The 22,056-nt window shown below is 46.2% G+C and overlaps 1 protein-coding gene across 5 annotated transcripts in view; it reads right to left on the reverse strand.

Annotated features, from left to right (window-relative positions):
* Positions 1-1,537: 1,537 nt before the first annotated feature.
* Positions 1,538-22,056, reverse strand: part of GRB2 (growth factor receptor bound protein 2) — an 86,760-nt gene continuing 66,241 nt past the window's right edge. For 2 of the 5 annotated variants that reach the window (XM_025361044.1, XM_025361046.1), the window contains exons 3-6: positions 14,242-14,339; positions 9,226-9,348; positions 5,118-5,286; positions 1,538-4,016 (exon numbers count right to left, since the gene is read on the reverse strand). In XM_025361044.1, the coding sequence (XP_025216829.1) occupies positions 3,831-4,016; positions 5,118-5,286; positions 9,226-9,348; positions 14,242-14,339 (576 nt within the window). In that variant the 3' untranslated portion in view covers positions 1,538-3,830. Of the gene's footprint in view, positions 4,017-4,589; positions 4,593-5,102; positions 5,287-9,225; positions 9,349-14,241; positions 14,340-22,056 lie in introns of all 5 variants that reach the window. The other 3 variants (XM_025361045.1, XM_025361043.1, XM_025361047.1) reach the window with 3 other exon arrangements.

Genomic DNA, 22,056 nt, shown 5'->3' on the forward strand with positions numbered 1-22,056 from the left:
AGCCTGGGTGGCAGATAAAGACCGTGTCACAAAACAAAACGACCCACAGACCTCCCCTGCTCAGTGTGGTTACATCAAGAATTCAAGTCAGGATTTCTTGGGTATTTTTTTTTTTTTTTTGGTGATAGGTCTCTCAGGCTGGAGTGCTGTGGCACGACTTCAGCTCACTGCAACCTCCACCTCAGCCTCCTGAGTAGCTGGGACCACAGGTGTGCATCACCACACTCAGGTCATTTTTGGTAGACATGGGGTTTCACCATGTTGCCTAGGCTGGTCTGGCATTCTTGAGCTCAAGTAATCCACCCGCCTCGGCCTCTCAGTGTTGGGATTACAGGTGTAAGCCACTGAGCCCGGCCCTTATTACCTTTTTTTTTTTCAGACGGAATCTTGCTCTGTCACCCAGGCTGGAGTGCAGTGGCACGATTTTGGCTCACTGTAACCTCCACCTTCTGGGTTCAAGCGATTCTCCTGCTTCAGCCTCCCGAGTAGCTGGGATTACAGGTGCCCGCCACCATGCCTCGCTAAGTTTTTTATTTTTAGTATAGATGGGGTTTCACTATGTTGGCTAGGCTGGTCTTGAACTCCTGACCTCCTGATCCACCCGCCTCAGTCTCCGAAAGCGCTGGGATTACAGGCGTGAGCCACCCTGCCTGGCCCTTTTTTATTACTTTTTTGAGACAAGGTCTCACCCTGCTGCCCAGGCTGGAGTGCAGTGGTGCAACCACAGCTCACTGTGGCCTTGACCTCCTGGGCTCCAGTGATCCACCTCAGCCTCCCAAGTAATTGTAACTATGAAAAAACAACATGCTCGATAATCCCACTGGAAGGGCCAACAAAGTGGAAAGAGACAGGCGTGTGCCACTGCATCTGGCTAATTTGCTTTTTGTAGAGAGGCGGGGAGTCTCCCTATGCTGCCCAGATTGGTCTCAAACTCCTGGGCTCAAGTGATCCCCCACTTTGACCTCCCAAAGTGCTGGGATTACAGACATGAGCTACCATGGCTAGCCCTCATTGCTTTTTTGTTAAGTATTCTTTGTCTCTGTAGCCAACGTGTGTGTAAACATGCCTTGTCTCACCCTAAAAGCAGCCTATTGAGCAAACAAGTAGGTTTTAGTTACTTACTTAGCACATAAAAATCATTTCTTCATAGGTGTTTCTGTCCTTCTCCTTGTTTAACACAGAGAACAGGAGAACGAAATAAGCCAAGCTCTTTATCCTCCCAAAGTCCTTGGTCTCGACCAGAGTCCCCAAAGCGTGGTCAGTGGTTTCTCTACATCAGAAACAGTGGGGCATGTCTGTGTCCTCAAAGTTAATGTCCAAGGATGGGGGGCAGTTTGCAATTCTGTACTATTAATAGGCTCCCCAGGAGTTACTGACAGCTAACTATGGGCATCGCTCCCAGGAGGGCCTGTGAGCCCCACATGCTCCCCTAGGGGGATGTAAGCTGGGTGAGTCTGAAATAAGGACCCAAGATTCCTGACTCCCCAAGGCGGTTTTTAAATTTTTAAGGCAGACAAGGGGAAAAAAAGATACCAAGTGAAGAATTCATTGTATGTTTATTATTCACAGTTAATCACTACCTACCAAATGCTATCCGCAGAGTTAAAGGATTAAGTACATAGGTCTTTCTTTAAACACTGATTTTTTTTTTTAAATATATACACACAAAACTTAGTTCAGCAAGGCTTCATGATATACACCAATTCCAAAATAAAACAATCAAATGGTCCAGGTGCAGAATGCCAGATTCCTTTTATCATCAGTGAGGAAAGGAGAAGCAGAATGAGGAGTGAGGGAAGGCAGGGACAGGCTCTGCCTAGAAGAGCTGCCGCCTCCTGGCACAGCGAACGCTCCAGGCCCAGGCCCTGTTCATATTCGGAGTCGGAGGGAGACTCCCATCAGCTGTTTTGGGACCAAGAAGCCCAACTGTCACCAACTCTCCGGAGAGAGGGAGGCAGCCTTGTTTTTGTCGTGGAAAGGGGAGTGGGTGGAGAAAAAGATTACAGGCACATCACTACAGGGGACCAGAAGTGGAGAAAAGACAGAGATCTCTGCCGAGGCCTTGGTCTTTCCAATCTTGCCTTCCCCAACTCTCCCTGCTTCCTGGGACCATCTGTAGGGGTGGGGAGCAGCAGTCAACACAGCCCACTGGCAAGGGAGGCACAAACAGCACTCTGGCTTCCCAATGCTGCCCTCACGCTCATCTGGACAGGTCAGGGGGGGACACAGGATGAAAGCCACAGCCCAATCTAAGAGCAAGACAGGTGAGAAGTGAGTACTCTCATTGTGCACTCCAGCATAGGAATAAGGTGAAACCTGCTACAACTGGAGGCTGCGTTCCCATGACTTCCTCCTTCGCTCTCCTTGTCTGGGGCTTGCTGGTTCCAGGTGTGCATACAGTGATGGGGTGGGGGCCACAACCCCCGAGACAGTGAGGACAGGCTTCCAACCCCCTGTAAGCCAGATCCAGTGGGATGTGGGAGAGCTGGGTGGTCACCTTCCCTCTTGCCCCGGTAGCCCGTCACACTCACACTGCAACCTGGACAAGCAGTTCCCTGAACCCCCAAGGGGCTCACAAACCTTAAAGCTGGAGCTTAAAGCCTCCTGGCTTAGTACAAGCAGGAGAATGCCTCACCTTCCACTCCTGCTTGTCTCCCTTGCTCTACCCTGCCCCAAGGGAAAAATATTTACACAGAGTAGGAGACAAATTGGCTGAAAAGCTCTGGACTGTCTTTAACTTATTTTAAAACAAAACAAATTAAAAACAAAAACAAAAAACACCACCACTCAGAAGCAACCCTCGAAATAAGGAAAAAGGCACTATGAAAAAACAACATGCTCGATAATCCCACTGGAAGGGCCAACAAAGTGGAAAGAGACAGGCTGTTGGGAGGGCTTTTTTTTTTTTTTTTTTTTTTTGAGATGGAGCCTCGCTCTGTCACCCAGGCTGGAGTACAATGGCATGGTCTCGGCTCACTGCAACCTCCACCTCCCAGGTTCAAGTGATTCTCCTGCCTCAGGCTCCCGAGTAGCTGGGATTACAGGCGCATGCCACCACACCCAGCTAATTTTTGTATTTTTAGTACAGACAGGGTTTTGCCATGTTGGCTAGGTTGGTCTCGAACTCCTGACTTTGTGATCCACCCACCTTGGCCTCCCAAAGTGCTGGGATTACAGGCGTGAGCCACCGCGCTGCCCGGCCCAGGCAGGCTTTCTAGGGAAGCCATGGAGGCAGCGACATGCTTTCCTTCTACCCCACTCTACTGCCAACTTGGACAAAATACACTGGGGGTCTGGGCTGGAAGGCAGATTCCTACAAGCCCCCTCCTCTGGAGGAAGTTAAACAGCAAAGGCATCGAGCTGCCCTGCCCGCTCCTTTTTGTGTGTATATACGAAGAACACAGAAACAGTGGTTCTTCTTTCAGTCATTCCAACTAAAACAGACATTTTGCATAGAGAGAATACCAGCCCACTTGGTTTCTTGTCTTTTATTATTGGCGTCAGCTAGGACTATACGTGGCCTTAAACGTCATGCACTGATGGACAGAAGAGAAAAAAGGATGAAAAAAAGGGCAAAGGAGGGGAAAGAGGAGCAGCAGTGAAAATTTGTAATAAAAACTCTTCTTAATTTATAGGTAAGTTTTGGCATTTTTAAATCCAACGCCCCCTCCCACCCCCTAAAGTTCCAACCAAAGTGAGAGGGTCACAGGGTGACCCGGCCAGGTGTTCTGCACTCCCTCACAGGCTGCTGTTAGTGGCAGCTTGTGGGTTTAATTCTTTTGTATGTGTTTTACATTTTTCACTTTCTTTAAATAATTGCTTCTTGATTCTTAGACGTTCCGGTTCACGGGGGTGACGTAATTGCGGGGAAACATGCCGGTCTGCCCGTGGCAAGCTCCTTTCCACCAGTTGGGGTCTGAGTTATCCATGACATGGATAAAATCTCCCCGGCGGAAGCCCAGCTCTCCATCCTCCTGGGGATCAAAGTCAAAGAGGGCCTGGACGTATGTCGGCTGCTGCAAAACAGGAGCAGGAAAAACCCATATTGCATTCCTGGTCTGTGGCCGGCCACCTCCGAGGCCAGACGGGTTCCAGGGGGAAACGAATGCGTGCCAAATTCTCCATGTTTTCTAAACTCACCTCCCATCTCCCAACCCCCCATTTATTCTTACCTCTTCTAAGTTTACAGGCCAAGCGGGTTTAGTGTGATCTTTCCCAGTGCTCAGAAAATGCTAGAGTATGTCTCCCAGAGGAGGGTGGCCAACTGTGCCGTATTATCAAGTAGAGGGCAGGCAGTGCTTGGAGGGGAAAGTTCTTCAGAAACAGCCGTCTGTGTTTAGGCTGTGGGCCCAGAATCTGCAAATCCCTTCTACCACACCCTTAAGATATTAGAGCCTAAAATTCTGGAGCTCGCATAACATAAGGGACTCTAACTGTAACTTATGACCAGGGCTCGAGGGACAGGAACAGTGCCGACCTCACTCCCTCACAAGCATAGTTTTCCTCATAATTTGCCTCCAGGGACAGGATCTTTGGGTGGGTGTGTTAAAGACCATCTCCCTAGAAAGACTGGCAAGCTGGCTACACACTGCCTCTGGAAAAGCAAAAATCCTGTATTTAAAAAAACAAATCTTTCTTTTTCTTTTTTTCTTTTTTTGAGATGGAGTCTCCCTCTGTCACCCAGGTTGGAGTGCAGTGGTACAATCTCAGATCACTGCAACCTCCACCTCCTGGGTTCAAGCGATTTTTCCATCTCAGTTTCCCAAGCGCAGGTGGGCGCCACCACATCTGGCTAATTTTTGTATTTTTAGTAGAGACAGGGTTTCACCATGTTGGCCAGGCTAGTCTCAAGCTCCTGACCTCAAGTGATCTTCCTGCCTCAGCCTCCCAAAGTGCTGGGATTACTGGCATGAGCTACTACGCTGGGCCAGAAACAAGAAATTTTTAGTGTGAATGGAGGATAACGTGTTCAGTAACGAGCACAGAAGCCCCAGTGGCAATCCCTGAAGGGCGCCTGCATGTTGATTGAGGGTCACCTCCCCTTTCCCACAGGAATGCACACTGAGGAGCTATTCTTAATTTCTAAAATGATCCCATCTCACCCTGATGAGGCTTACCTGTGGCACCTGTTCTATGTCCCGCAGGAATATCTGCTGGTTTCTGGAGACAGATGTAGATCTGTGATAATCCACCAGCTCATTCAAAGAATTGAACTTCACCACCCAGAGGAAGTACTTGCCCGCTCCGTCTCGGAGCACCTTGAAGTGCTGCACATCGTTTCCAAACCTGGGAGGGACAGAGAGCACATGGACCGGCTAAAGGCTCTAACCTGGCAAATGGAAGGCTATCTGCCCATATAAGCGATACCTTGAGAGAACCACTGTCCCGGCAGCACTCCTCAGGGACTGCAGAGTAACAAGTTTCCTCACTGCGTGTCCCTGGAACAGACCCCTCCCTATGACTGATGGGCACCAGGACAACATGAAGAAACCAGACAGGGACAGGCCATCAGTCACTCTCATTCTGAAGATGTTTGTAAGATAAAGAGTCCAGGCTGGGCACGGTGGCTTACACCTGTAATCCCAACACTTTGGAGGCCAAGGCGGGCAGAACACTTGAGGTTGGGAGTTCGAGACCAGCCTGATCAACATGGAGAAACCCCATCTCTACTAAAAATACAAAAGTAGCTGGGCGTGGTGGTGCATGCCTGTAATCCCGGCTACTCGGGACACCAAGGCAGGAGAATCACTTGAACCCAGGAGGCGGAGGTTGCAGTGAGCTGAGATTGCGCCATTGCACTCCAGCCTGGGTAACAAGAGTGAAACTCTGTCTCAAAAAAAAAAAAGAAAAAAACAGTCCATGTGCCCTGAACCCTAACAAATAAAACAGCCTTTCTTAAGACAAAGAAGTGTGACTTAACTTCCTTTGAATCAAAAAATAATTAAAATGTTATATGTAGGAAGAAGGCGAGGAGGGCTGGAAATACTTTCAACAATTCTCTCGTAACTGGGAATAGTTCAAAGTCATGTTTTCCACTCAGGAATTTTAGATCCACTCACGGGGAAAAGGTCTCTGAATGAAAGGACACACTGGCACAATAAAAGAGGCCCAGGCTTCGAAACCCAAAAGCTTCTCCATCACCAGATCACACCCTTTTACACTGGCTAGCAAAACCGGTAACAGTGTGGCTGGCTGGTACTAGCTCACAGGGTCTGTCACAGGATATTTGGCTAGAACACCAGCCCAGCGAGGGCGCTTCTGCCTGTCCTGTTCACCTGGCCAGGCACTCAAAAAGGCATTCTCGGCCAGGCGCGGTGGCTCATGCCTGTAATCCCAGCACTTTGGGAGGCCGAGGTGGGCGGATCACAAGGTCAGGAGATTGAGACCATCTTGGCTAACACGGTGAAACCCCATCTCTACTAAAAATACAAAAATTTAGCCAGGTGTGGTGGCATGTGCATGTGCCTGTAGTCCCAGCTACTCAGGAGGCTGAGGCAGGAGAATCGCTTGCACCCAGGAGGCAGAGCTTGCAATGAGCCGAGATTGGGACACTGTACTCCAGCCTGGGCGACAAACGAGACTCCGTCTCAAAAAAAAAAAAAAAAAAAAAAAAAGGCATTCTCTGAGAGTGCTTGTTCAATGAATGGAGTCCCTCCTCTCCTTCAGTCTTTCAGCTGACGGAAACTAAAGGCGTCAGAAAATCAATCCAGCAGGTGGCAGCACTGAGCACAAGATGCCCCGCATTTGGAAAAAATACTGCTTTACATGTAAGACAAAATGTGAAAGGTGAAAGCTTCATTAGCAAGGGTATATCCCACAGCACTTCTGGCCCCACAGAGGCCTACTTCCACCCATGCAACGCAGGTGGTTTCTAAAAGAGCCCAGGGCCCCAATAATGAGCAGCATGTTAACTACTGTGTTTCAAATCACAGGCTCAAAACATCCTAAAACTAAGAAACATCTGAAGAGTGTTGATTCTTGAACCTCTTTTGCAAAGGGGTGTGTGTGTTGTTAAAGAGAGTCATGACACCTGTTTTGCTTCTAAAACAATAAATGCATTAAATCCTTAAAAGATTCTACTTGAGAAAATGGAAGTTTGAGAGCTTCTGCTGAGCAAACAGGCAGCCTCCAGCCGAGCACGTGGCTGCCCCCGTGGTTTTGGCCACCACCCAGCGATTTATTGCTTGTTCTCCTCATTTTATATGGTTTCAGTTACATTTGGGTCAGCATAAAACTAAAGAAAGGTGACAGTTTTTCTTTTCTTTTTTAAAGATGGAGTCTTGCTCTTTTACCCAGGCTGGAGTGCAGTGGTATGATCTTGGCTCACTGCAGCCTCGACCTCCGAGGCTCAAGCAATCCTCCCACCTCAGTCCCCAAAATAGCTGAGACTACAGGCAAGAGCCACCACGCCTGGCTAATTTTCGATTTTTGCAGAGATGGGGTTTTGCCATGTTGCTCAGGCTGGTAGCGAACTCCTGAGCTCAGGCAATCCACCCGCCTCTGCCTCCCAAAGTGCTGGAATTACAGGCTTGAGCCACCATGCTGGGCCACAACTATAAATTTAAAATCTACATTTCAAAAAAAAATCTACATTTTAATCACACATTAAGTGATTCTAAAACCAAATAAGATACTCAGTTCATTCATTTATTCTTTTTTTTGAGACATAGTCTTGCTCTGTCACTCAGGCTGGAGTGTAGTGGCGTGATCTTGGCTCATCCTCCTCCCGGGTTCAAGTGATTCTCCTGTCTCAGCCTCCTGAGTAGCTGGGATTACAGGCACATGCATGCCACCAAGCCCAGGCCATTTTTGTATTTTTTTTAGTAGAGACAGGGTTTCACCATGTTGGCCAGGCTGGTCTCGAACTCCTGACCTCAGGTGATCCGCCTGCCTTGGCCTCCCAAAGTGCTAGGATTACAGGTGTGAGCCACTGTCCCCAGCTTTTTAAAATTTTTTTGAGACAGAGTTTTGCTCGTCGCCCAGGCTGAAGTGCAGTGGCGCCATCTCGCCTCACTACAACCTCCGCCTCCTGGATTCGACTGATTCTCTGGCTTTAACCTCCTGAGTTGCTGGGCCTACGGGTGTGTGCCACTATGCCTGCGTTATTTTCTATTTTTAGTAGAGACGGGGTTTCACCATGTTGGCCAGGCTGGTCATTTTTTTTTTTTTTTGAGACAGAGTCTGGCTCTGTTGCCCAGGCTGGAGTGCAGTGGCCGGATCTCAGCTCACTGCAAGCTCCGCCTCCCGGGTTCCCGCCATTCTCCTGCCTCAGCCTCCCGAGTAGCTGGGACTACAGGCACCTGCCACCTCACCTGGCTAGTTTTTTGTATTTTTTAGTAGAGATGAGGTTTCACCGTGTTAGCCAGGATGGTCTCGATCTCCTGACCTCGTGATCCGCCCGTCTCGGCCTCCCAAAGTGCTGGGATTACAGGCTTGAGCCACCTCGGCCCCGGCCTCAAAAACAATCTTAATGTAATGTAAATTAAGTAGTGATCTGAATGTTGAACCTAATCACTTCTTTATATACAAGTGATGAAGTGATCTGTCAGACTCCTAGGGAGGGTCCTATGATAATACATTAACTAGAAAAGAACTGAAAGTAAAAAACATATAGAAATAACAATTTAATTCAAAATCCTGACTTCACAGATGCGGTGCGAATTGTTGAGAATCTTCAAGTGCTGATTTCTATTCTCCACAATTCTCCATGGCGACAGAACTTCTTGTCTTCTCCATTCCCTGCTTACCTGCTCCCTTTCACACCTCAACTTTCCACCGGAAATGCAAGCCCCAAATCCCCTGCAGCAGCCTTCTTAAGTGACTGTGAGGGCCTAGGATGGGGCTGGTGGATTTAAGCCAGGGGATCTGAGCAAGGCAAGCCAAGGCAGCCGACAGGCGTGCCACTATTCCATTTGAGAGAACTGCGGGAATCCCTCAGAGGGCAGAAGCTCAGGAGTGCTGGGCACTAGGGAAAACTGGCAGGCTCCGGCTGGCTGCAGGTGTGCTGCTCACCTCCTGAAGGCTGTGTCCACATGGGAATCTACATCCAGTGCTTCTAGAACTCATTTTGAGAGGAGCCAGAAATTAGGATTTTAATGTGAAATGAAGATACTGTTTAGGCTAAGCCTCCACCATTTTGTGTGTAGCCAGGCACCTGACCGATGGCTTCACAATTTGGATCAGTCAGAGACAGGATTCCCGGCAACTGCAGCAGGAAATACTTACTTGACAGAGAGGGAGAAGTCCCCAGGAGCGCTCTCACTCTCTCGGATAAGAAAGGCCCCATCGTGCCGCTGTTTGCTAAGCATTTCTTCTGCCTTGGCTCTGGGGATTTTGCCAAAAAACCACCTAAGGAAGGAAGGCAAGCTGGTCAACATCTGCTTCCCCACAAAGAAACGGGATATCCAGCCTTCAAAATTTGAGTAACACAACACTCCTTGCCAGAGGAAGGGGCCTCCCTCCTCATCCTCCAGCCTCACAGTGCCCAAGATCGACATTGGGTCAGGTCCCCAGAGATGGACCTTCAAAGGTCTTTACCCTACTCCATTTCCCAGAAAGCGACTCACCCAAGGCACTAATCATGGGTCACTCTTTCTATCGAGGAAGACATTTGAAAATGGGTCTTCCAGGTCAAAGTGCCCTGGACTCCCTACTGACTCATGACAAAGGCGTCTGGGGAAAAGCCCAGGCCTTTGGGTTTGGTGTAGGGGATGAACTGGCCAAGGAGAGACTGGCCCCTTCCTGCAGCCATGTGATAAGGTCCTGGCTTCACCACAGTGGGACTAAGGGAAAGTGGGGAGGAAAGCTGGAGGGCCAGGAGCTGGAGGCAGGGTTACTTCTGCTAACAGCCCAAAGGCAAAAGGTTCAGACGGTATGAGGGTGCCTCTACCAGTAACTAAGGTCAGCATTCCTCTCAAGGCCTGCCTCTGTGGTCACTGCTCAGAGTTCAGCTTTCAGAAGCCACTAGGAATATTGTAATTTACCATATGTGCAGTAGTTAGCTGCAAAATTCAGATTTTTGAGGCAAGTTGCAGACTCTTTTGTTCCCAATTGCTGATTCACCTTGGCCAGAAGAAAAAGTGGCTAAATTCATGAAAAACTGTGAAGCAACTGGCTGTGGCTTATCAAGAGGAAGAGGAGAGGAACACTTCTACAAGAGCTTAAAGTCAAGCTGCCCGGCTATTTCAAATGAAAGCTATAACTAATTAGGAAGGAGAAACTGTGAAAACCATGTTCTCTTAAAATTGTCTTTAGTTATCAATTTTAAAAGCAAAAGTTATAGCAAATAAAGACCTATTTACATGGAAACCGGCATTCATTTAATATGCTAATTTGATATGAAAAGTCCTTTTAATGGACCAGCTAGTCCATTAAAGTTGTAAATCTGACTTACGTATCTTTTATTTATTTATTTTTTTTGAGAAGGAATCTCACTCTGTCGCCCAGGCTGGAGTGCAGTGGCGTGATCTTGGCTCACTACAAGCTCTGCCTCCCGGGTTCATGCCATTCTCCTGTCTCAGCCTCCTAAGCAGCTGAGTAGCTGGGACTATAGGGGCCCGCCACCATGCCCAGCTAATATTTTGTATTTCTAGTAAAGATGGGGTTTCACCATGTTAGCCAGGATGGTCTCGATCTCCTAACCTTGTTGATCCGCCTGCCTTGGCCTCCCAAAGTGCTGGGATTACAACAGGTGTGAGCCACCGCGTCTGGCCGTTTTTTTTTTTTTTTTTTTTTAGACAGAGTCTCACTCTGTCACCCAGGCTGGAGTGCAAGTGGCACGATCTTGGCTCACTGTAACCTTCAACTCCTGGGTTCAAGCAATTCTGCCTCAGCTTCCCCAGTAGCTGGGATTACAGGTGGTTACCACCATGCCCAGCTAATTTTTGTATTTTTAGTAGAGACGGGGTTTCACCATATTGGCCAGGCTGGTCTTGAATTCCCAACCTCAAGATCTGCCTGCCTCGGCCTCCCAACCTGCTGGGATTACAGTCGTGAGCCACTGCGCCCGACTAACTTACATATCTTACTTATAAGCAACCATATTGGAAGATGTCCCTAAAATAATATACTATACTCAAATTCAAACAGAAAGATGTGAACTGCTAGGAAGGATGCATTTAGAAGCCTCCCTTAGTAACTTTGTCCTTGTGTGTGTGTGTCAGCCTCTAGGGACCCTTAGTAACTATGAATAGTCTGACATCTACCTGCTGGAGTCTTTCTCATTTTGCATACTCTACTGCCAGGCTGCTGAGGAGCTGGGATAATAGATCCTCCTGCTTCTGCAAATAACTCAAGGCTAGGGCCTGCAGTGCCTGGAAATCAGGCCACACAAGAGAAATCACGTATCACTAGAATAGAATGCTCTCTAAATATAAAAGGACAGGTTGGGCGCCCGTGGCTCACACCTGTAATCCCAACACTTTGGGAGGCTGAGGTGGGGCGAATCACTTGAGGTCAGGAGTTTGAGACCAGCCTGGCCAACATGGTGAAACCCGGTTTCTACCAAAAATAGAAAAATTAGACAGGCACCTGTAATCCCAGCTACTCGGGAGGCTGAGGCAGGAGAATCACTTGAACCTGGGAGGCGGAGGTTGCAGTGAGCCAAGACTGCGCCACTGCACTCCAGCCTGGGCAACAGAGTGAGAGTCTGTCTCAATAAATAAATAAATAAATAAATAGGAGGCTGGGTGCGGTGGCTCATGCCTGCAATTCCAGCACTTTGGGAGGCTGAGGTGGGTGGATCACCTGAGGTCAGGAGTTTGAGACCATCCTTACCAACATGGAGAAACCCCATCTCTACTAAAAAATACAAAACTAGTATGGTGGCACATGCCTGTAATTCCAGCTACTCAGAAGGCAGAGGCAGGAGAATCCCTTGAACCAGGGAGTTGGAGGTTGCAGTGAGCCAAGATCGTGTCACAGCACTCTAGCCTGGCGACAGAGCAAGACTCCGTCTCAAAAAAAAAAAAAAAAAAAAAGATGGGCTTTGGCAGGGTGCGGTGGCTCACATCTGTAATCCCAGCACTTGAGGCCAAGACTTTGAGATCAGCTTGGCCAACACGGTGAAACCCCATTTCTACTAAAAATACAAAAATCTGCTGGGAGTGGAGGCACTCGCCTGTAGTCCCAGCTACTCGGGAGGCTGAGGCATGAGAACCACTTGAATCCAGCAGGCGGAGGTTGTGGTGAGCTGAGATGGTGCCACTGCACTCCAGCCTGCGCGACAGAGCAAGACTCCGTCTCATAAAAAGAACAACAACAACAACAACAAAAAACAACCAGAAAAAAGTGGGCTTACACAACAGAAATAGCAAGGGCGAGAGCTAAGGGGGTGGGGGGAGAAGGCTAATTTTCCAATATAATTCTTTACTACATCCTATAGGCTCCCATCCATATGCATTTAACGTGAAAAGCACATATTTGGATCCACCCCTCAAGCATATACAACTCACGCTGCAGCACTAATGCCAACAATCATTTTGTGGTCTGTGTCTAATTTGTTAACTTGAATGCTGTATTAATTGACATGGTGTTCCATTTTATGCTTCCCTCTTCCTCCATAACCCCTGCCCCCCAACCCCCCCAAAAAAACCAGGAGGTGGTAGGATGGGGAGAAGGCCTGGTGGGGACCCTGACCCTATACACACAAGCATCCAGTCACAGAGCAGCCCTATACAACAGCAACCGCGTCTGCAAGGCCGCACCCTACACAGGCACAAGCATGCTCTTTGTCAACAATATGGTAGACCTGAATAAATAAGGGTTTTTCAGTTGCTAGTTGCCTTTTCAGAGCTCAGAGTGGCTAAGCACTGCCCAACCTTTGGCCAGAGTCTGAAAATAACAACACAGCTGAGCCTGTGCTGGACGCTTCTCAATCAATTCTTCTAAAGTTCTTCATAGTGGGGGCAAAAGGTCAAGGCAAGGGAGTGACTGTCCCAGTCAGCCTGGCAGTAACTACAACTTTCCAAGGAAGGTAGCCTTTCCTATCTTTCCTCAACAGTCAGATTTAAATGCCTGTGTTACCCGAAACACTGAAGAAAAATAAGAATTTCGAGCCACAGGCATGTCATATAAGAAGTATAGTATGATGTTCTGTTGAATTCCCTTTCAATCTGAACACATGAAAATAAAAGGGAACTGAAGTCGATGTTGTGTTTGGATCTAATGAAGGAGCCAGCAAACAATGGCCTTTGGCTGAAATCTGCCCATAATCTAAGACTGTTTTTAAAATTTCTACTCGATTGTTAAAAGAAAATTTTTACGAGGAATATTTGACAGGATTGTATGCAGCCCACAAAGCCCAAATTACTTGCTATCTGGCTCTTCACAGAAAAAGTTTAGCCAAACCTTGACCTACAGTTTCTTTTCAGGACGACTGAAGGAAACAGAAGTTCATAAATTATGTGACTTATATGGGACCTGGGGAGGATGTGCTGTGATCCAACAGGCCCCTCTCACTCAAGATGCAACAAGCCACCTGAAAGTCTCCGCCACCAGCTGGTGTAAAAGCAAGCGGACAATGTCCAATGGCATTCTAGTCTGAGCGTGGAAAGCCTCGGCTCCCCTGACACACTTGCAAGGCAAGCCAACAACTGCTTCTGTGCTAGCAGCAGGGCCCGTGAATGAGGGGTAGGTGAGGATGGGAGGACAGTGGTCTGCAGGAGCTCCTGGGGTTCCACTATGTTGCGTTATCAATAAAATCGTGGCGGGGTAGCTTCTGAAAAAAATTAAAAATATTGACTGCTCCCAGCAGCCTGGAGGACAGCCTATTTTGTTCTCTCAGAAGTAGGAACACTAGGATAAACAATTATTGAGAACTATTAGATGCCAAGCACTGTGCTCTGGGGATACAAAGATATTAAGATACTGTCCCACAGGATTAGCACATATAAACACAAAATCATCTAAGTACCTTTTCCAAAACTCAAAAAAAATGCAGAATTATGAAACATATCTGGCCCCGAGACATGCTGAACAGAAAAAGAATTACGGACCCGCACAACTATTGTTTTATTTTTGAAGATCACGGAAAGCTTTAAATTATCGATCTAAAACATATAATATTATTGACTATTATGTATTATTATATACTGTTAACATGTACGATCAATATCCTTTGTTAATTCCCTAGAAACGTGAATAAAAAGTATGACATCCATCCCAGTGATCTCAGTTTTAAAAAGAGTGTTTGAAACAAGGAGGTGGGTCCAACCCTTGCAAGACTAATGGAACTCAACTTACGGATGTGGTTTCATTTCTATGTAGTTCTTGGGAATGAAGCCGTCTTTTCCATTAAGCTCTGCCTTGTACCAGTTCTGATCACATTCTTCGTTCAAAACCTGAAAAGAAATAAGACAACAAAAAACCCCAATCATTTCCTTTTCCCTTTAAAAAGGTAGTTACAATTATGCTGCCTTTTAGGTTTGTGAACGGTTTCATTCAAAGTATTATCAGTTATACGGATATAAGACTCCTTGTAACTTCAAACAACCGGCATTATGTTAAACTCTGTCAAAATGAAACAGAAATTATCTCTGAAAATGAAAAGTCAGGCTCCCAAACATCTGGAATGAAACCCTCAGTAAGGAAGGAGAAAGAAGAATGGCAAGAGTTAGTTTTCTTTCTTTTTTCTTTTTTTTTTTTTGAGACGGAGTCTCGCTCTGTCGCCCAGGCTGGAGTGCAGTGGCCAGATCTCCGCTCACTGCAAGCTCCGACCCCCGGGTTTACGCCATTCTCCTGCCTCAGCCTCCCGAGTAGCTGGGACTACAGGCGCCCGCCACCTCGCCCGGCTAGTTTTTTTGTATTTTTAGTAGAGACGGGGTTTCACCGTGTTAGCCAGGATGGTCTCGATCTCCTGACCTCGTGATCCGCCCGTCTCGACCTCCCAAAGTGCTGGGATTACAGGCTTGAGCCACCGCGCCCGGCCTAGTTTTCTTTCTTTTTTCAGACGGAGTCTCGCTCTGTTGCCCAGGTTGAAGTGCAGTGGCGCGATCTCGGCTCACTGCAGCCTCTACCTCCTGGGTTCAGGTGATTCTCCTGCCACAGCCTCCCGAATAGCTGGGATTACAGGTGCATGCCACATTGCCCAGCTAATTTTTGTATTTTTAGTAGAGATGGGGTTTCACCATGTTGGCCAGGTTCGTCTTGAACTCCTGGCCTCAGGTGATCTGACCACCTTGGCCTCTCAAATTGCTGGGATTACAGGTGTGAGCCACTGTGCCCAGCCAGTTTTTTTGTTTTGTTTGTTTTTTCTAAGAGAGAAACCTGGAGAGGAGGTTCTGGAAAATGGCAAACACAAAGGAGAATAAGGGAGCCTGATGAAGACAAAGTCTGCTCTCTGGGAGAGACAGGTGACACAGTAGAACTGAGCATCTACAGAACCTTTTATCAGACTCCTCTAGAGATCTTCCAACCGACCTCCAGAATCTACAGTGATAAGTCCTGATCCCCTCATGGCTTCTCTTGGTTACTGCAAGTATGGGTCACCACCAAACAGCTCCAGAACACTGCTGCTCCTGAAGACAACCATATGCCCTCGTATGGGACAACTATTTTAAGGAAAAAGCATGGCAAATCCTACTCAGTTCAATAACCCAAATGCCACACTGTATTAAAGTCAGATAGTGCTGAATGTATATCAACCAGCACAATTCAGGCAAACGCCTTGGAAATCCTGTAACTGAACCACTGCATTCTACAGATGTAAAAAAACAGACCAATGGCCACCCCAGGTTATGAGGTAGTGACCCCAGAGAGCTAACATCACGTCCAGACTTTCGTATTCCCAATGACCGTTCTCTCCAATGCTGCCTCTTGAATTGCACAGATAGGCCAGGCCATGACACTGTAATGTGTACAGTAATACAGTAGTCCTCCTTATCATGATGGACACGTTTCAAGACCTCCAGTGGGTGCCTGAAACCATGGATAGTACAGGACTCTAGATATGCTATGCTTTTTCCTACACTATACACATACCTATAAGTTTATTATTATTTTTTAGATTTTTAGATTTATTTATTTATTTTGCCCAGGCTATTCTTGAACTCCTATACTCAAGGGATTCTCCTGCCTCAGCCTCCCAAAGTGCTAGAATTACAGGTGTGAGCCACCATGCCAGTCCTACCTATAATTAATCCTGGCAGTCTGGAAGGCTAAGGTGGGAAGACTGCTTTAGCCCAGGAGTTTGGGACCAGCCTGGGCAACATAGTGAAACCCTGTCTTTATATTTAAAAAGTGTAAAAGAAAAGTTGTAACAATATACTGTAATAAAAATTTATGTGAATGTGTTCTCTCTCAAAATATCTTTTTTTCTGCTTTTGAGTCAGGGTCTTGCTCTGCTGCCCACGCTGGAGTACAGTGGCCCCATCACGGCTCATGGCATCTCAATTTCCTGGGTTCAAGCGATCCTCCCATCTCAGCCTCCTGAGTACCTGGGACTACAGGCACTTGCCATGTTGCCCAGGCTGGTCTTGAACTCCTGGGTTCAAGTATCCTCCTGCTTCAGCTTACCTAAGTGTTAAATTACAGGTGTGAGCCGCTGCGCTTGGCCGAAATATATTACATATATGTTGGACTGCAACTGGCCGCAGGTAAGGGGGGACTAGTATATACAGCGCAGAACAGAATCAGGTACAGTGTGAAAGCCACTCTATGAATTCTAGACTTACAACAAAAGGCAAAGGGCGGAAGGCATAAGGTTGGTAAAAGATAAAACAGAAATGTGAATACAACCCCAAAATGGTGGGCCCAGGAAAATGTTGGCTAGTACAGTGGTAATCTACACTACATAACAAAGTTCTGAGAGGAAACTGGTAAAATTCTTTACAAAACGATTTATTCAAGATGTTGAACAATGCTGTACTCATAGCCAATTAGAAGCTGGATTGCTCTAAAGTGAGTGCTGTCTGTGTACTGCCATTCAAAGTGAGATGCAATAGAAACGGCAGATAAGAATGACAGATAATCAACAACTGGCCAGGCTGCCTTAATGACTACTCTAGGCTAATTTCTTTCTTAATAGAGAGTATGCCCTGCAGAGCTTTGCAATGCTGGTGCTTATCTGCCATGCTTGCCAAACTCTGGCTGCAGGTGCCAGACACTGGGTTTCAATGCTTAGGATAAGCTGGTAAATCCTGCAAGAGCTAATAAATATGTGTAGCAAACTCTCAAAAAAATTAGCTACTGGTAAATCCCAGCGTATTCAAAGTTTCCAAGAGTCACACACACATTAAGAGTATTGATGAAAACTCTTTTAGTCGTCATTTCATTTCTCTTAAATTACATTAAACACTGGAATGAGATAAAACAATATATGCAAGATACACTCATAATTTTAAAATCTTCATTTTAAAACCACTGCATTGCGCTGTGGCCAGCAATGGTGCTGCATTGATAGACAATTATAAAGTATACACCAAGGACAAGTTTGAGGAGGGAAAGTGCGCTTCAATCCTGCCAGGCCACCACCACCTGCCCCTGTACTGGCAGCACAGAAAACTCTGAATAGCCTTTGAGAAAAGGAGCTACTTTAAAAGTTATTTGGCCGGGCGCGGTGGCTCAGGCCTGTAATCCCAGCACTTTGGGAGGCCGAGGCGGGTGGATCACGAGGTCAGGAGATCGAGACTATCCTGGCTAACATGGTGAAACCCCGTCTCTACTAAAAATACAAAAAACTAGCAGGGCGTGGTGGCGGGCGCCTGTAGTCCCAGCTACTTGGGAGGCTGAGGCGGGAGAATGGCGTGAACCCGGGAGGCGGAGCTTGCAGTGAGCCGAGATCACACCACTGCACTCCAGCCTGGGAGACCCAGCGAGACTCTGTCTCAAAAAAAAAAAAAATTAAAAAAAAAAAAAAAAGTTATTTAAGGCCAGGATTCTGTGATCTACCAAAAATAAGGTCTAGAAGGAAAATGTGGTCTAATAATGATCTTATAAAGCATCATCCTATAGTAATAATAAAAACCCCACAGGCTTATAAACAATATTTATTATTTCATTTCAGAGACAGAGTTTCACTATGTTGCTCAGGCTGGAGTAGCTGGGACTACAGGTGCGTGCAACCATACCAGCTATGAGGAGTTTTTGAAAATGTCTTAACTCCTGAAATGGTGAGGTATGTCTACTTTTACTGTATACACTTGTTCTTGGAAGACAGACGAGAGTCAGACTGACAAAGAGCTGCTTGTAACCTATTTGTGCATCAAAACAGAACAAAGTAATCATTAGAAAGGGACACTTTCGGTTTGTGACCAATAACTTTGCAGAAAAAGGTAACTACTTACCTGCCAGGAGTTCATAGAGCTACACTGTCTTCTTGTCACCTTCACCAAGACAGAGGCAAATCTCCCTAAAAAGTGTCCCCTCCCCCAATAAACACAACTCCAGGGCAACTCCCAGTTTGACATCAACTTAGAACTATGGCTGTCTACAGAATAAAAATTATTACTTGGTGTTTAGTATGTTTTTCTCCCCCAGAAAGCAGGAAAACATGGAATTAATGTTTTTAAAAATGTAATTTTTTTTTTTTTTTTGAGAGAGTCTTGCTCTGTTGCTCTGTCACCCAGGCTGGAGTGGAGTGGCATGATCTCAGCTCACTGCAACCTCCACCTCCCGGGTTCAAGCGATTCAAGGGCCTCAGCCTCCCAAGCAGCTGGGATTACAGGTGTGCGCCACCATACCCAGCTAATTTTTGTATTTCTAGTAGAGACAAGGTTTCACCATGTTGGCCAGGCTGGTCTCAAACTCCTGGCCTCAGGTGATCTGCCCACCTTGGCCTCCCAAAGTGCTGGGATTACAGAAAGGAGCCACCGTGCTTGGCCACAAATAATTTTTAAAGGCCTACTCAGACTCCTGAGCATGAACAAGCTGCTCCCATCACCGTGTCTTCTTCACTTGCTTATTCACTCCCTCTGCACAAATCCATGGGTGAGTTCACAAAAAAAGTTTCCTTCAGCTTTAAAATCTCTAAGGAATGTTTTTAGCTACTACCCCACAGCTGCATTTTCTATTCCAACCCCCATATTCCCTCGAGTTATGACTTTGTAGCCACACAAGACACTTTGGTTTAACGGAAGCAGATTGATCAAGAGATGAGATTATGAAAGGAGGAAGAGACAAGTTTCAGTGAAGAGAGTTCTTTTTTTTTGCAAAGAGATTGAAAATAATGTTAAGAGCCCAAATCAGGAAGAAATTTAAGAGATGAGGAATGAGGTGAGCTTTCTACAGAGGAATTAAAAATATACAAGTCCTTTCTGTGCTGATAACACTGACGCAAACGGTCAACGTTCCTACAACTAGCTGGACTCTCTGTAAGAAGTGTGGCAAGCACCAACCCCACGAAGTGACACAGTACAAGAGGGGCAAGGATTCTCTGTATGCCCAGGGAAAGCGGCGTTATGACAGGAAGCAGAGTGGCTACGGTGGGCAGACTAAGCTGATTTTCCGGAAAAAGGCTGAAACCACAAAGACTGTGCTAAGGCTTGAGTGCGTTGAGCCCAATTGCAGATCTAAGAGAATGCTGGCTATTAAAAGATGCAAGCATTTTGAACTGGGAGAAGATAAGAAGAGAAAGGACCAAGTGATCCACTTCTAAGTGTAATCTTTTGTTTTATTATGAAGACAATAAAATCTTGAGTTTATGTTCACTTCAAAAAATATATATATATACGTACAAGTCAATGGAAGGGGACATGAAGGAACTCCGGAGGTGCTGTTTATCTCACATTTACTGACCTGGGTGTGTTTTGTTTGTGAAAATTCACTTAACTATAATGATATATAAATTTTTCTTTTCCTTTTTTTTTTTTTTTTTTTTTGAGACGGAGTTTTGCTCTTGTTACCCAGGCTGGAGTGCAATGGCGCCATTTCAGCTCACTGCCATCTCTGCTTCCTGGGTTCAAGTAATTCTCGTGCCTCAGCCTCCCAAGTAGCTAGGATTACAGGCGCCAGCTACCACACGCGGCTAATGTTTTTGTATTTTTAGTAGAAATGGAGTTTCGCCATATTGGCCAGGGTGGTCTCAAACTCCTGACCTCAAGGGATCCACCCACCTCGGCCTCCCAAAGTGTTGGAATTACAGGCGTCAGCCAAAGCACCCGGTCCTTGCAATTAATTTTCTATACAAATTATAGAAAAAGGTGTCATTTAGAAAAATGGCAAGTATTTTGTTTATAGATTGCTGCATTTTGAAATAAGGGGATATTTTCTAGCCTGAACATATTCAGTCATCTGAAAATGAATAAAAAATAGAAATCATTTTTTTTTTAAAGAAATAAGCTGTACATTTATGGTCCCATCAAGCCTTTCAACAAGCATTCCAGTTGCAACAGCTTGCAGAAAGTTCAACATTTCTTCAGGGAAAAATTATTCAAAGTTTTATCAATCTGTGAAGCAATTTGTGTGAGAGCATTTGTGCATGAATGATGGGAAGAATTACATTTTCAAGCTCTTAACATGTAAAAAACCAAAAACACTATTTATAGCTGGTCCCTGCAGTGCAGAAATTCAACATAAGCCAGTGCGGTGTCCCCAGTTATTCAAAGAACCCAGGTAAAACTAGTCTAACTCCTGAGTATCACTCAGTCAATCCCAAAGGAGCAATACTGAAATTCTGCTATGACTTAAAGACAAATTTCATGAATTCTAGTGGTATCTACTACATAATTTCAAGTTCCTAGAAAAGAGAAAACACACATGCACGCATGCTTTTAAAAGACTTTAACCCCTAGGAACAAATTCTAAGGGCCCTGGCGGGGGTAACAGTACTGGGAAGCCACTCAAAGTCAGTTCTCTTCAGGTGCCTGATTACATATTTTATTAGAAGCTATTAGAATGCTCTTCAACTTCCCTTAGTATGGCTAACTGACTCAGTTTCAAGCTATAGTGATTCATTACTAACACTTTAAATAAGTGCTTTACAATCACCACCTCCATCTGTTACAGTTTTTCTGCAACATGAAAAACATCTTGGCAATGCTGCCTGCTATGCTGTGTGCCAAATCATGAAAAACACCCACAGTGCAGATAAACTATTAAGAATTTTAGTGATGAGATAACCAGCAAAGGTAGTTCAATAATTAAGGTTCCCAGTCCCACAGAGAGCTTGAATTGCTCACCCAGGAACACAGAGAGAACAGTTCTCACATTTGCCGAGCAGATCAGTCTCCATTTGGAATGACTGCAACTACAGCAAGGCCACGGCTCAACAAAAATCTGAAAAGCATTTTCGCCAACCAGGCCAGGTGATAGGTACTTGACTTTTAACAACCAGAAAGTTGAGAAGAAATGAAATGCATTTATGAAGTTTTAAAACTCTCCTGGCCGGGCGTGGTGCCTCACGCCTGTAATCCCAGCACTTTGGGAGGCTGAGGCGAGTGGATCACCTGAGGTCAGGAGTTTGAGATCAGCCTGGCCAACATGGTGAAACCCCGTCTCTAGTAAAAATATAAAAAATCTGCTGGGTGTGGTGGTGGGCGCCTGTAATCCCAGCTACTCAGGAGGCTGAGGCAGGAGAATCGCTTGAAGCCAGGAGGCACAGGTTGCAGTGAACTGAGATCATGCCATTGCACTCCAGCCTGGGTGACAAGAGTGACTCCATTAAAAAAAAAAAAAAAAAATCACAAAAGAAAAACAAAGGGTATTTGTTAGTCAAGTACACCTCCTGACCCCTGGTGATGGAATGATGAGAGGTTCTGACTTAGCACCTTTTAAACGTTTTTAAAGGAAAGGAAGATGTGGCCGGGCGCGGTGGCTCAAGCCTGTAATCCCAGCACTTTGGGAGGCCGAGATGGGCGGATCACGAGGTCAGGAGATCGAGACCATCCTGGCTAACACGGTGAAACCCCGTCTCTACTAAAAACAAAAAAAACTAGCCGGGCGAAGTGGCGGGCGCCTGTGGTCCCAGCTACTCGGGAGGCTGAGGCAGGAGAATGGCGTAAACCCAGGAGGCGGAGCTTGCAGTGAGCTGAGATCCGGCCACTGCACTCCAGCCTGGGCGACAGAGCCAGACTCAGTCCCAAAAAAAAAAAAAAAAAAAAAAAAAAAAAAAAAAAAAAAAAA

The sequence above is a fragment of the Theropithecus gelada genome, chromosome 16 (genome assembly GCF_003255815.1).
Source record: "Theropithecus gelada isolate Dixy chromosome 16, Tgel_1.0, whole genome shotgun sequence".
NCBI classification, from domain to species: domain Eukaryota; kingdom Metazoa; phylum Chordata; class Mammalia; order Primates; family Cercopithecidae; genus Theropithecus; species Theropithecus gelada.